This window comes from Sus scrofa, chromosome 2 (assembly GCF_000003025.6).
Source record: "Sus scrofa isolate TJ Tabasco breed Duroc chromosome 2, Sscrofa11.1, whole genome shotgun sequence".
Taxonomy (NCBI): Eukaryota; Metazoa; Chordata; class Mammalia; order Artiodactyla; family Suidae; genus Sus; species Sus scrofa.
Genome location: NC_010444.4, coordinates 44,315,206 through 44,330,510, shown reverse-complemented (window position 1 = coordinate 44,330,510; position 15,305 = coordinate 44,315,206). Strand labels below are relative to the sequence as shown.

The 15,305-nt window shown below is 41.9% G+C and overlaps 1 protein-coding gene across 8 annotated transcripts in view; it reads left to right on the top strand.

Moving 5' to 3' along the window:
- Positions 1-14,855, top strand: part of CALCB (calcitonin-related polypeptide beta) — a 51,568-nt gene extending 36,713 nt beyond the window's left edge. For 5 of the 8 annotated variants that reach the window (XM_021080195.1, XM_021080183.1, XM_021080204.1 and 2 more), the window contains 7 exons: positions 11,254-11,435; positions 11,764-11,836; positions 12,024-12,638; positions 12,735-13,011; positions 13,519-13,653; positions 13,950-14,134; positions 14,687-14,855. In XM_021080195.1, the coding sequence (XP_020935854.1) occupies positions 12,431-12,638; positions 12,735-13,011; positions 13,519-13,653; positions 13,950-14,109 (780 nt within the window). In that variant the 5' untranslated portion in view covers positions 11,254-11,435; positions 11,764-11,836; positions 12,024-12,430 and the 3' untranslated portion in view covers positions 14,110-14,134; positions 14,687-14,855. 8 annotated transcript variants of the gene reach the window in all.

Below are 15,305 nucleotides of genomic sequence, written 5' to 3'. Positions count from 1 at the left end.
GGTTTTGCCTTTCAGTATACCTTCAATTTTTTGCTTCTTTTTTGGCCACCCCACAGCATATGGAATTCCCAGGCTAGGGATCAGATCCAAGCCTCAGCTGTAACCTACGCTACAGCTGTGGCAACACCAGATACTTTTAACCTGCTGTGCCAGGCCAAGGATCAAACCTGCATCCTTGGTGCTACAGAGATGCTGCTGATTCTGTTGTGCCATAGCAGGAACTCCTACCTTTAATTTTTTGATAGCTGCACATGATGTACCAGGTCAAAGGACCTGCTGTCACTAGGTCTTCAGTAAGTGGTGATGAGGTGTAAGGGCAGAGGAAGGTTCCTACAGTCCTAGAAGTAGGTCTTGGTCTTTCGGTGAGCCTGTTCCTCCAGACGATCAACTTCACAGGTGTTTCTCACATTTATTTGACCTCCCTCTTAGGTCTGAGAGGGGAATAGAGGGTCCTGGGTGGATGCTTCCCTTCTTCCACTTGGAAGGCTAGGAATGAACTTAGGAATTTCACTTCCCCTAGGTCACTGAGGCTCTGATAATATCCCAGCAAGTTAGGCTAAGGTTAACTAGTTCCTCCTCAGTTAATAAGGGCAGACCTTGTTAAGAAAATCAGAATGCTCTGGCACATTTCAAAATGGTTCCTTATTTCTTCCCTTGCTGGAAGACCAGGGGATTTTTCTCCCGTATTTACTGTGAGAACCTGGTTGAGCATGGAGGTAAATCTCAGACAGTTGCAGAGCAGGAAGGTGCATTTTTAATGTTCAGATGTTGTCCACACCAAGGGCTTAATCTCCAAAATATACAAACAACTCAACAACAACAAAAAATAAAAAAAAAACCCAATCAAAAAATTTGGCGAAGACCTAAATAGGCATTTCTCCAAAGAAGACATGCAGATGGCCAGTAGAGACATGAAAAGATGCTCAACATTACTAATTATTAGAGAAATGCAAATCAAAAGTACAATGAAGTACCATCTCATACTGGTCAGAATGGCCATAATTAATAAGTTTACATACAACAAATGCTGGAGAAAGTGTGGAGAAAAGAGAATTGTCCTACACTGCTGGTTGAAGGAACTCCCCTATACTGTAAATTGGTACTATGGAATACAGTATAGAGGTTCCTCAGAAAACTAAATATAGAACTACCATATGATCTGGCAGTCCCACTCCTGGGCATATATATCTGGACAAAACATTCATTCAAAAAGAAACACACATTCCTATGTTCACTGCAGTACTATTTACAAAAGCCAAAACAAGGAAACAACCTAAATGTCCATCCATAGAGGAATGGATTAAGAAGATGTGAGATATATATATATATATATATACACACAATGGAATGCTACTCAGCCATAAAAAAGGAAAAAATAATGCCAATCGCAGCAACATGGATGCAATAAGAGATTATCATATTAAGTGAAGTAAGTCAGAAAAGGAAAGACAAATACCACATGGGATCACTTATATGTGGAATCTAAAATATGGCACAAATGAACCTATCTACAGAATAGAAACAGACTCGCAGACATGGAAAACAGACTTGTCATTGCCATGGGGGTGGGGAATGGGATTGGAAGGGGAATTTGGGGTTAATAGATGCAAACTATTATATTTAGAGTGGATGGGCAATGAGGTCCTACTGTATAGCATAGGGAACTGTGTCCAGTCTCTTGGGATAGAACATGATGGGGGATGATTTGAGAAAAAAAAATGTTTATATTTATATATGAATGACTAGGGCACTTTCCTGTGCAGAAGAAATTGGCACATTATAAATTAACTACACTTTAATTTTAAAAAACAGTAAAAAAAATGGACAGAAGATCTAAATAGACATTTCTCCAAAGAAGACATATGATGGCCAATAGGAATAAGAAAAGATGCTCAACATCACTAATTATTAATGAATGGCAAATCAAATCACTATGAGGAATCACCTCCAACCGTTCGAATGGCTGCATCAAAGAGTCTACAAAGGGAGTTCCTGTTGTAGTGCAGTGGGTTAAGGATCTGCTGTTGTTTCTGTGGTGGTGCAGGTTTAATCTCCGGACTAGCACAGTGGGTTAAGGGTCTGGCATTGTCACAGCTGTGGGATAGAGCACAGCTGCTGCTTGGATTCGATCCCTTGCCCAGGAATTTCCACATGCCATGAGTGCAGGTAAAAAAGGAAAAAAAAAGTCTACAAATAATAATTGCTGGAGAGGGTGTGGAGAAAAGGGAACTCTCCTACGCCGTTGGTGAGAATGTAAATTGGTACAGCCACTAAGGAGAACAGTATGGAAGTTCCCGTAAAAACTAAAAATAGAGTTACCATATGTTCAGAGATTCTACTCCTGGGCATATATTTGGTGAAAACTATAACTTGAAAGGATACATGCACCCCAGTATTCATAGCAGCACTATTAACAATAACTAGGATGTGGAGGCAACCTAAATGCCCCTCACCAGATGAATGGATAGATAAAATGTGGTGCATATGCACAATAGAATATTACTCAGTCATACAAAAGAACAAAAAAGTGTTATTTGCAGCAACATGGATGGACCTAGAGATTATTATATTAAGTGAAGCAAGTCAGACAGAGAATGACAAACACCATATGATATCTCTTATATGTGAACTCTAAAAAAGGATACACATGAACTTTCCTACAAAATAGAAATAACACAGGGAACTACATTCAACATCTTGTAATTAAATTAAATTAAAAAGATTCTGCGCAGCAAAGGAAACCATACACAAAATTAAAATGCATCCTCCTGAAAGGAAGAAAATATTTGCACATCATATATCTGATAAGTGATTAATATCCAATATTTATAAAGATGTATACAAGTCGATAGTAAAATTAAAAAACAAACAAAAATTCAATTAAAAAGTGGACAGAAGATCTGAATAGACATTTTTCCAAAAAAGACATATACATGGCCAGCGAATACATGAAAAGGTGGTCAATATCCCTATTCAGGGAAATGCAATTCAAAACCATAATAGGATATCACCGCATACCTGTTAGAATGACAAGAAGAAAAAGAGATAACGAGTGTTGGGAAGGATGTAGAGAAAAGGAAACCCTTGTGCACTCTTGGTGGGAATGCAACCACTATGGAAAACTGCATGGAGGTTCCTCACATAGTTTAAGATAGAACTACCAGCAATACCACTTCTAGGTATTTATCCAAAGAAAACAAAAACACTAACTTGAGTAGATATATGCGTCCTTTTGTTCACTGCAGTGTTATTTACAATAGCCAAGATATGGAAGAAACATGTTTCTACAGATAGAGGAATGGATAAAGAAAATACAAAATATAATCAACAAGGTCCTACTGTATACCACAGAGAACTATATCCAACTCCTCAGATACACCATGGTAGAAAATAATAATAATAAAAAAGAGTGTATATATATGTATGACTGAGCCACTTTGCTGTACAACAGAAATTGGCACAACATTCTAAATCAGCTATACTTTAAATTTTAAAAAACTTTTTAATTAAAAAAAATCCACTTACTTCAACCTGCGGGTTATTTACTGTAGGGTTAACATGTTACATCAGTTTAATTCCATCACATGAATTAAACTCAGAAATGCTGAAGGACAAATGTGTACAGATAGTTGTCTTGAGGGAATAGGAGTTTTGATTGTGTAGAGACAAAAAAAGAAAATACATGCACAAATATATACGTATGTATATTATTCAGTGATAAAAAGGAATGAGATTTTGCCATTTGTGACAACAGGGATGAACATTGAGGGCATTATGTTAAGTGAAATCAGTCAGAGCTCACAGATACAGAAAACATATTGATAGTTGCCAGAGGGGAGGAGGTGGAGGGTGGGAAAAGTGAGTGCAAGGGGTCAAAACTACAAACTTCCAATTCTGAAATAAACAAAGTCATGAAGATGTAATATACAGCATGTTGACTATGGTTAAAATGCCATATTGCATATTTGAAAGTGGCTAAGAGAGTAGATCTTAAAAGTCTAACCACACACACACAAATTTCTAACTATAGTTTGTGGTAGATGTGAAGTAGACTTATTGTGGTGATCATTTTGCAATATATAAAAATATCAAAATCATGAGAAACCAATCTAATGTTACCTGTCAAATATACCTCAATTTATAAAAATCTTAAAATGTCAGAGTTCCCTGGGGACCTAGTGGTTAAGGATCCAGCATTGTCACTACTGAGGCTCAGGTCACTAGTGTGGTGTGGGTTCAATCCCTGGCCTGGGAACTTCTCCATGCTACAGGCATGGCCCTCAAAAATATAAAATGTCACTTTTTAAAGAACCTCCTACAAATCTACCTTAATCAAAACATGTGGAACTGGCAAAAGGACAGTCATATAGAGCAATGATTTAGCCCAGAAATAAACCATTATATATGTATGGTCAAATGATTTTTGACAAGGAGGCCAAGATCATTCAGTAAGGAAAGGACAGACTTTTCAACAAATGGTGTTGGGAAAGCTGGATGTCCACATGCAAAAGAATGAAGTTGGAGCCTAGACTTAACACTGTGTACAAAAATTAGCTCAAAATGGCTCAAAGACCTAAATGTAAGACCTAGAGGGATAGATCTCTTAGAAGAAAACATAACACAAAGCCTTTTGATATTGAATTTGATATTATTATTATTATTTTTGGTCTTTATGCCTTTTCTAGGGCCGCTTCCGCGGCATATGGAGATTCCCAGGCTAGGGGTCTAATCGGAGCCGTAGGCACAGGCCTACACCAGAGCCACAGCAACACGGGATCCGAGCTGCCTCTGCTACCTACACCACAGCTCATGGCAACGCTGATCCTTAACCCACTGAGCAAGGCCAGGGATCCAACTCGCAACCTCATGGTTCCTACTCGGATTTGTTGACCACTGCACCACAATGGGAACTCCTGATATTATTTTTTGAATATAATACAAGAGCTATAGGTAAGAAAAGAAAATATGGACAAATTTGAATTAATAAAATTGAAAAATTTCTTAATCAATAGAAACTGTCAACAGAAATGGCAATTCCATGAATAGGACAAAATATTTGTAAATCATATATCTGATAAGGGAATAATATCCACACATATATAAAGAAATTCTAAGAATCAAGAATCTGAGTAGACATTTCACCAAAGAAGATCCCGAAATGGCAAATAAGCACATGAAAAGACTCATAACCTCACCAGTCATTAGGAAAAAGCAATTCAAATGTACAATGAGATACAGCTAATACCCTTTAGGATGGCTGTTATAAAAACAAACAAACACACAAAAAAACACAGAAAGATGGAGTTCCCACTATGGTGCAGTAGGTTAAAGATCCAGTATTGTTACTGCGTGTCTCTTGTTACCGCTGTGGTGCGGGTTAGAGCCCTGGCTGGGGAACTTATACATGCCTCAGGCATGGCAAACAAGCAAACAAAACCCAGAAAATAAAAAATGTTGGCAAAAACATGGAGAAATTGGAACCATGGTATGCTGTTGATGCACCATATAAATGCAAATGCATATACATGTATAGGCAGAAAGTGAAAACATACAGTTGTGGAAAACAGTAGGACAGTTTATCAAAAAATTAAAAATATATTTAACATATGATCTAGTATTTCTGCTTCTGGATATACAACCAAAAGAACTGAAAACAAGGCCTCAAAGAGATATTTGTACACTCATTTATATAGTAGTATTATTCACAATAGCCAAAACATGGAAGCTGCTACCCAGATGTCCATCAGTTGATGAACGGATAAGCAAAAACAAACACACACACACACAGCCCCCCCACACACACCATGGAATACTATTCAGCCTTAAATAGGAAGGAAATTCTGACATATACTGTAAAAGGATGAACCTTGAGGACCGTAGGTTAAGGGGAAAAGGCCAGTAAAACAAGACAAATACTTTGGGTATCTGTCTCCCCTCACAGCCAACAGCTGTGCTGGTAAAGCTGTCTTATGTCATCACTTTAGAACTCTGGAGTCTGCTGAAGGCTTGCAACTCCAAAGGGAAGACTTGGTCTGAAAATTGCAATGAAAGCCAGAGTGGACCAAAAGGACCTTGTCCTCCAGGTATCAGGGATCTGTGATCTGACTGCTGACCACTAGTTTTATCCCGAGGTTTAGGCAAGGACGTGGGTCTGAGAGGCATCGTGGTTGCACCTCCTCTCATCCTAGCAGGCTCTTCTCTGCCTAAAATAACTGCCAGAAGATTTAAGGACCAGTGCCCAATTTTTCTCCTCTTCAGTTTTCTCTTTTGCCCATGGAAAAAAAACATAGTGAAGGGTAGGCTATTCAAAAACAACTGGAGGAAGTCCTGCTGTGTCCTAGCAAGTGAAGGTTCTAGCAGTTGTCACTGCAGTGGCTCAGATCACTGTGGTGGTGCAGGTTCAATCCCTGGCCCAGGAACTTAAAAAAAATTAAAAAGTAAACTTAAAAAAAGGTTAAAAATTTTTAAAAATGCTGCATATAGAGGCGAAATTAGAAAGTGACCACTCATGCACAAGGAAAAATTCAGAAGAGACCTGAGAAGACCTTAAGTTTATACCTGAGGTTGAGCCTCAGCATAGGAACTAATGCCTTGGGGCACAAAATGTGTAAGGATATAATTCTGTCACATCACCAGCTGAAAGGGGTGGGGACAGAGATGCAAAGGAGCTAAGTTTTTGTATGTTATTGAGGTTTTCCAGGTATATATTCAGATTAGAGTGTACAGCTTGAGGATATTAAAGGTAATCCCTATGGCAGACACAAAGAAAATAGCCATAGAATTCCAAAAAAAGGAAATGAGAAAGGCATTTAAATATATAATACAAAACGAAGTTAACAGAAAAGAAAGCAGTAATGTAGGAAACAAGGGAAAGAAAAACTCTAAGGCACACAGAAAACAAATAGTGAAATAAAAAGAAGTAAGTTTCTCCTTATCAGCAATTACCTTCAAGATAAATGGATTAAGCTCCCCAGTCAGAAGACAAGGATTAGCAGAAAGGACAGACACATGATTAACCTACATGCTAGCTATAGAAGACTCCCTTTAGATCTAAAGACACAAGTGTGTTAACGGTAAAAGGATAAAAAAAGATATTCCATGCAAATCGTAACCAAAAGAGAGCAAGCATGGCTATCCTAATAGCAGAGAAAATAGACTTTAAATCAAAAAAAGTTACAAGACACAAATAAGATGTTACATTGCAATAAAAGGCTTAGTAGAGCAAGAAGATATAATAATTATAAACAGTTACATACTTACTATCAGATCAGCAAACTAGATGAAGCAAAAGCTTACAGAATGGATGGTAGAAATCGACAGTTCTACAACACTAATTGAAGACTTCATATCCCACTCCCAATAATGGCTAGACCATCAGACAGAAGATCAGCAAGGAAATAAGAGTACTTAATGCAATAAACCATCAAGATCTAACAGGCATTGAGAGAGTTTTCTCCCCAGCAACAATAGCATACACCTTCTTCTCAAGTGCACATGGACATTTTCTGGGACACACCGTAAGTTAAGCCACCAATTAAATCTCAATAGATCAAAAGACAGATACCATAAGAAGTATCTTCCCCAATCACAACAGAATAATGTTAGAAATCAGTAACGGCAAAAACAAACCACAAACTTGTGGAAATGAAACCACACTTTGAAACAAACAAACAAACAAACAAAAAAACGGATCAACGATGATGTCATAGTCAGAAATTAGAAAACATTTACAGATGACTTAAAATGAAAATACAACATACCAAACTTAGGGGATGTTGCGAAAGCAATGCTAAAGCCTTAAATGCTTCCATTAAAAATCAAAAAGATCTCATATCAACATCCCAACTTTTTACAACTTACACCAAAAAAAGAACAAATTAAACTCAAACCTATGAGAAGGAAGCAATAACAAAGGATAGAGGAGTGGTAAAGGATAGAGGTTAGCGAGACACCAGAGAAGGTTTTTCAAAAGCATCGCATAAGTGACAATGTATTAGATAGAGGGACAAGTAAAAAAGAGAAGACTCAAATTCCTGAATCAGAAATGGCAGAGGGGACATTACTACCAAGCCTATAGGCATAAAAAGAATAATAACAGGTACAATGAATAAGTGTACACAAAGTTGGATGTTCTAGATAAAATGGACAAATACCTAGAAACAGAAGACCTACCAAGATGGAAGGATGAAGAAATAGAAAATTCAAATACACCTATGACTAGGAAGGAGAATGAAGCATTAATCCAAAATCTTCCAACAAAGAAAAGCCCTGGATACGATGGCCTCATTGGTGAATAGTACCAGACATTTAAAGAAAACGAATACCAATCCTTGTCAAACATTTCCAAAAACCTGAAGAGAAAGGACACACCCTAACCTATTCTATGAGGCAGGCCAACATTACTCTGATACCAAAGTTGGAGAAAGATTCTGCAAGGAGAAAACCCCTACAGACAAAATCCTTTATGACATGGATGTGGAAACCCTCAACAGTATGCTAGGGAATTGAATTCAGAAGCGTATTAAAAGGATCCCGCAACATGACCAAGTGGGATGAACTTCTGGAATGCAAGGATGATTCAAAATATGAAAATTGATCAAAGTGTTATATCACAATAATGGAATGTAGGGAAAAACACACCTGATTATTTCCACTGATACAGAAAATTATTTGGTAAAATTCAATACCTTTTCAGGATTAAAAACAAAAACTAGATATAGAAGGAGACTGCCTCAGCACAATACAACTATATATGAAAAACCAACACCAACACCATAATCCAGGGTGGAAAACTGAAAGCTTTTCCCCTAAGATCTGGAAGAAAATGGAAAAAAATTTTTAAGAATTTTCAGACAGATATGGGTCTCCAGTACACTCTGAGAAATCATCTTTTAGAAATTTTTTTTTTATAATAAGCACAAGAATTTCATTTAAAAGAAGGGAAATAACATAGCCTTCAGAGTTTATCAGGAGGTGTAATTTTTTTTTCCACACTAGATTGTGGCTACCTGATGCTAATTTTGAGGTTTAAACATAATGAAATAAGATTGTACAGTCAAGTGCCAGCTAGTCATGGAACTTTTACCTCAGTACCGTTTAGTGCTTCAGTCCTAAGAAGTTTCAGGGAGGGCTGCGTGCAATACAAGTAATCGGTACTTGCTGAAGGTCTAAAATTTCGAGTGCACTTGGTAAATCAGGGATGGGCGCAGAGGAGACTGGTTCTGTAACTCAGACTAGTGAACCCTAGAATTTAGAAAGGGTACTTTTGTGCTCCAAGCAAATCCTGTTCTACCTAACTAGGTCCAAATGCTCTGCAGGCTGTAGTTAGAGCCCTCTCATAGCAGGGAGACTGCCTTGGTGAATCTGCCAGAGGAAATGAATTTCCATTCACATTCATTCAACAAACATTGGGCGAGTGCCACCTCATGTGCAAAACATGGTGCTAAGTGCTAAAGAAAAGATGTTGTTTTGTAAACTTACCCGCAGCTCAGAGCCAGGACTTCTTGGAAAGTCAGAGGACTTGAGGAAGGAGTTCATCTCAGCCCCTCCCTCACTGGAGAGACTGGCTTTTCTTTCCAAGTAAAGCTTAAAACTGCTGGAGGCTAAGTTAGCACCCTCTGGGGGCAGACCCTGATTCCTGCCTCTCATCCCCAGCCCTTTGTGTGTAGGCGCCAAAGATTTCTGAGTGAGGAATGAATGTTGGCTTTGAACAGGAAAGGCACAAGTGGCAGCCAAGGGTAGAATGCTGAGCCTACAAATTAACATAGTCACAAATTTGTCTTCTAAAGGAGTCGTTTCTTAGCCATAGTGCAGCCACCTTTGCACTGATTAAAGCTGTGGTTCTTCCAATGAAAAAAGACATCCCCAGACACACATACTTACAAATGATTTCAGAAGATTGATAGGTCGGAAATCTCAGGTTTTGGATTTTATTTTGCAAAAGTGTTTTGCGCCTGAGTTTTGAAGCCTCACCTATCACAGTCTTAAGTAGCAGAGTCCAATTTACATGCAGCACCGCATCTGTTACCCCGAGTTAGCGAACTTGGTCTTGGAACTAAATCCTCACGGAAAGCCTAGCCGAGTACTCATAATTATAGTGCTGAACCCCCAAACCCTGCTCTGGTCTGTGCACCCAATTTTTGCTTGTAGAAGAAACCAGGATTTACGGAGCCCGAGCAGTCCGCCATCCTGAACTCTTCTCTTTCTCACCTTGCCTTCATCCTGGAGTGCACCTGACCTCTATGAACCAGTTTTTCCGTTCCCTTGGTCTCCCGATCCGCTGTCTATCCTGAGGAGAGCGAGATGCAAGCACCCGATTCCCTAGCCCCAATATTTTATTCTCTTGCGAAGAAGGAGAAAAGTTGAATAAGGGTATCTTGTAAATGAGATGTTCCGAGTCCAGAGAGCACAAACCGGCAAGGGGAACAGATGTGCCGCGAGGCAGGTGTGCGGGAAGATATAGAGAAGGCTCAGGTTCGGACCTGTGGCTCGGGTCACACTCATGGCAGAGTTCGGTTTAATTTCGGCTCTGCCTGGGGGAACCACTTAACTGGGGTCCTTGCTGCCCTCCACCGGCCCCCGATGCTGTTGCAGCGTTTGCCGCGCTGGAGGGTCTGTACAGGCTGCTGCGGTTTATCGCTGTGTGCTCAGACACGGTGATCCTGGGCAGCATCCGAACTGGATTGGGGTAGATGTGGGCACAGGGCTGGAATCACAGGTCACTGGAACATCTTGGCAAACAGCAGCCGGAAGCAAGGGGCAGCTGGGCAAATGGTTCTGGGACATTGATGGGCTTAGATGATGAATGGTGGGGCTGGAGGAGTGGGGCTGGAGGTCGGCTTGGCGGCTTGGGAAGCATCTATGCCGTGCACGTCCCTGCCCAAGCCCAGTAGGGCACCATCTTTCCCCATATGGTGGACCGACCACCCAGCGCGACTCCAGACATCCGCACAGAGGTGGGGATTGGGCAAATGGATCTCGATCGCACAGAATCCCCTCTGCACTTCCCTGGTAAGCTCTTCTCGATCCCTCCCTGGGTGGAGAGCAGGTACATGGCTACTAATGATACCACTCCTTGAAGACGGGAATATGATGCCCCGTTCCAAAAATTAATATATTGAGGTGCTAGAAGACACTAGCCCGATGATCTTACTACCTAGAAAAGGCACAGCTGGAACAAAGTTTCCGTGTGACAAAGACTGTGATCCTGCCTCTTGTTTCCCACAAATCCTGCCTTCCTGTGCTTGATTCCAGCTGCCTGAATCAGACCCCCTGCTTGGGCACAGAATCATCAACCTGCTGCGCATTAACCTCCCAAACCGCACTTGGACATGGTAGTCTTAGGGGACCGGGGATGCCTTGTAATGCTGGACTCTGCTCTACAAAGATCACATAGCTGGGGATGGAGAGGGATGTGAGCCTGCGAAACCGAACAGGTAAAGTTTACCATGACGTCAAACTGTCCTTAAATTCCTGCTCACTTTGCGTGTGTTTTTCGTTGGTGCCCACCAACCTCCCCACCCCCTCCCACCCCCGCCATCAATGACCTCAATGCAAATACAAGTGGGGTGGTCCTGTTGGATGCTCCAGGTTCTGGACGCAAGTAGTGACACAATCCTGGGGCTCAGGATCTTTCCTCTCATTGGTTGCCTGGAGCTCTGGGACCACCCCAGATTCAGAGCGGCGGGAATAAGAGCAGCTGCTGGTGCGGGGAAGGGTTAGAGGCACTACCCACCTCAAGTGTCTCTGCCGCTTCTTCCACAGTGCCATCGCCTGACGCCAACGCTGCTGCCTCTGCTCCCTCCTCTGCTCCAGTCCACCTGGTTCCTGCTGCCCGGTAAGCCCGGAGATTCCTGCTAAGCTGTGGTTCTGTTTCTCTCTCCCTCTCCTCCCTTCCCTCTCTCTCCATTGGATTTTCTTAGCTGATCTCTTTTCCCGTCTCAAAGTTCCTGTCCACTTCTCTCTGGGTCTCTTCATCCTGTAATATGCCTTACTGCGCAATTCATTCTAGGCTCCTTTCACAGGTAACTCTGGATGGTCTCAGTTCGGGGATTCCCTGCTCTACTCTTCCTGAGCTGAGCTGGGCTCCAGTCTTGTCCCCGCAGCAGACGTGCTTAGGTCCGTGTTGGGATTTTGGAGCTCTCCAGGCACTTCAGGGAGAGGAGGATGCAGGAATAGCTTTGAGCAGAAGAAACTTTCATGGATCCCATCTCCTCTTACCTACAAGGATCGCTGGAAATGGGGTCGGGACCTGGGACAGTGCAAATGGGTGGCAAATAGGTGCAATGACTGAGGGGAAAGTAGCTATTAAACGCAAGCCCCAGTTGAAGGTTCTGGGAACTCCCCCTCCCGCACCGCCACCCCATTTAATCTTGGGTCCCAATTTAAGGCTGTACCAGCTTGTTTCTTACAGGGTGCTCTTTGCCAGAGTATGGAGCAGCTGGACAGTAAAATTTGGTTCTTCAGTTTCTCAGGGATTCCAACTGCAGAGATATGTCCTCCCAACTCCCCTTCCCCCCAGCCAGGTATAAGCAAAAATCAGGCATCAGGAGAGATGCTGATGGGTTGCACTATGGGAAAAGCTGTGGTGACAGGTACTGCGAGTCTGTCCTCCAGGAGTCCCGGCCAACAGGTTGAAGGTGAGAGTGTGGGTGTGCTGGGCAGGGGGCTATGGACGGAGACCTCCTCACCCAGTTGTCCTGCTAGGCTTCTTTGCTAAACCAAACATGTTGCAGGCTCACTGGATCTTCCAGCAGTCCACTTGGCTGAGGAGGAAATGATGGTGAAAGGAAAGGACACGAGCAGCCTGAAGCCAGGAAGCCAGGGAGTTGGAGGCAGAGGCAGGAGCAGAGCCCAGGTCTGTGGGCTCAATGAACTTGGAACTGCTACAGGTGGTGACATTGTTCTTCCCTTGCAGAGGGGCACCATGGGCTTCTGGAAATTTCCGCCCTTCCTGGTTCTCAGCATCCTGGTCCTGTACCAGGCAGGCATGTTCCACACAGCACCAATGAGGTAAGACAGCCCTGCCAACAAGCACACTCACTTGATGAGAATGTAATATAAACGTGTATATAAATTTATTATAAGGTGGCTCTGTAGAACAATGGATAGTGCCTTGCGCTCCTATAAGTTTATCATAAGCTTTATGTGTACACAAAGTTTGTAAATAGACATAAGATATACAGTACTCATGATTGTAAATTTTATATAACTTATCAAACCTCACAGCATGCTTTTTTGTTTTCATCAAATATTTGTACCTTTAGCACACGTATATGCTCATATTACCATAATTTAAGAAATGGATTGTATCCAATTTGCCAAATACTTTGCTAGTAAATTTGTTATTAAATCTGATATGGGATCTACACATCTCATTTTTCACCTTCATTCAAACTGCATTAAGCTAAAATTATTTTCCCATTCAAACTATCAGAAACCAGGCAACCTGGCTGTTTATCCTGGGGAGGGGCAGGCAGGAGATCAGAACCTGTTTTTAGGCTTGCTTCCCCTCCTTAGGTCTGCCTTTGGGAGCCCTTTTGATCCTGCTACCCTCTCTGAGGAGGAATCACGCCTCCTTTTGGCTGCAATGGTGAATGACTATGAGCAGATGAAGGCCCGTGAGATGCAGAAGCAGAGGGCACAGGGCTCCGGGTAAGGTTCCCTGCCCAAGGACAACAGGGCATCCCTTTCTTCCTCTGGTCAGGCCCAGGAAGGCATATTTTAAAGTCACTTTTGAGTTTTCTGACCCCCCTGGACATGTCTGTGGGATGATTATGGCATTTCCCCTGACGGCCTAGGATTTTCTGCTGTGATGACCTTTTCTAGCAGAAATACTCAAGGTTCACTGGTCCTCTCAAGGCAGTAGTCTTCCATGACGATTCTGTCGTACAGCACCTGCACTCAACCTCTCACTGACGGGCCTTTTCTTTCTTTATCCCACAAATCAGCATCAGTGTCCAGAAGAGATCCTGCAACACTGCCACCTGCATGACCCATCGGCTGGTGGGCTTGCTCAGCAGATCTGGGAGCATGGTGAGGAGCAACCTGTTGCCCACCAAGATGGGCTTCAAAGTCTTTGGTGGGCGCCGCAGGAACTTTTGGATCTGAGCAGTGGGATGATTCCAGGAGGAAGGTGACTGCCCTTTTTGTACCTTCGGGTGGGAGGACAGAGGACTGGGTATTGCAGGGGTGCATTCCACACCCTAACCCTCTGTGAGCGCATGGGGGTAAAACCTCCACATGGCAAGGTGCCCACACCAGTGTCTGGAGAAAGGACTGATAATCCCTATAACTGAAACATTGGGCTCTTTCTCTCTGTTTCTCCAGTCTCTCCCTGTGACACTGACATCATCTGCCAGGAAATATAGACCCTGTTTACTTAAAACACTGTTCCCTGGGTATTAATTGGGGTCCAGCTCTAGCATTAGAATTTGAAAGGTAATGACCCTACCCTTTTGGAGCATACCTTACAATGTTATGAACTTGGAGCATAGACTCGGATTCAAATACTGTGTCTGTCTTCCACTAACTGTGACCATAGGCAAGTATGCCTCTGAGCCTCAGCTTCTCCTTGTAACTTGAAGGCAACAATAGTATCCTCAATATAAAAATTAATTAGTATAACATATGACAAGAGCCTGTTAACTAAGAATTAATAACATTCTGTTACTTTTTTCCCTCCTAGGTTACTATGACTCTGAACTCTACTTCGTTTAATTTACAATGAAAGCAACCTACTAAAAAATAGCATGGAAGACATCCATGTATGCATGCTTCTGGAAACTGAAAACACTCTTTTCCTTGAAATAAACTAAAACTAAATGCAAAATAAAATCAATGCATCAATGCAGTTACCTTGTGTGCATCTTTTGTGTATATGATTCTATAATATGATGCATGTCTCATTAGGTTTAATGGTAGCAAATCTGGCCCCTGTCAGCCAACCTGTTGGTGGGGGCAGCTCTGCTAAACCTCAGGGTCACATGAATTCATTGCCTTGTGGGTGTCTGGGGATGCCGAGCAATGGTGAGTCTCAAGGGAAAATATTCATTTAATGTTCTCATTTGTTCACTTAAGATAAAAAATATATTTTAAATACACTTAGAAAGAGTCCCTGCTGCTATTTATGCACTTTTCCCCATGAGAACCTCAGGGATCTGTGAACACTTTGTTGACCAGCTGGTTCAAATGAGGCAATAATATGCTTGGTGTGGGTCCTCGGTATCCTATATCCTCAGTGAAACACTCTTACTGGGATTAGAACCCTCTGCAACTCAAAGAGACATTCAATAGTTGGCTCTCCA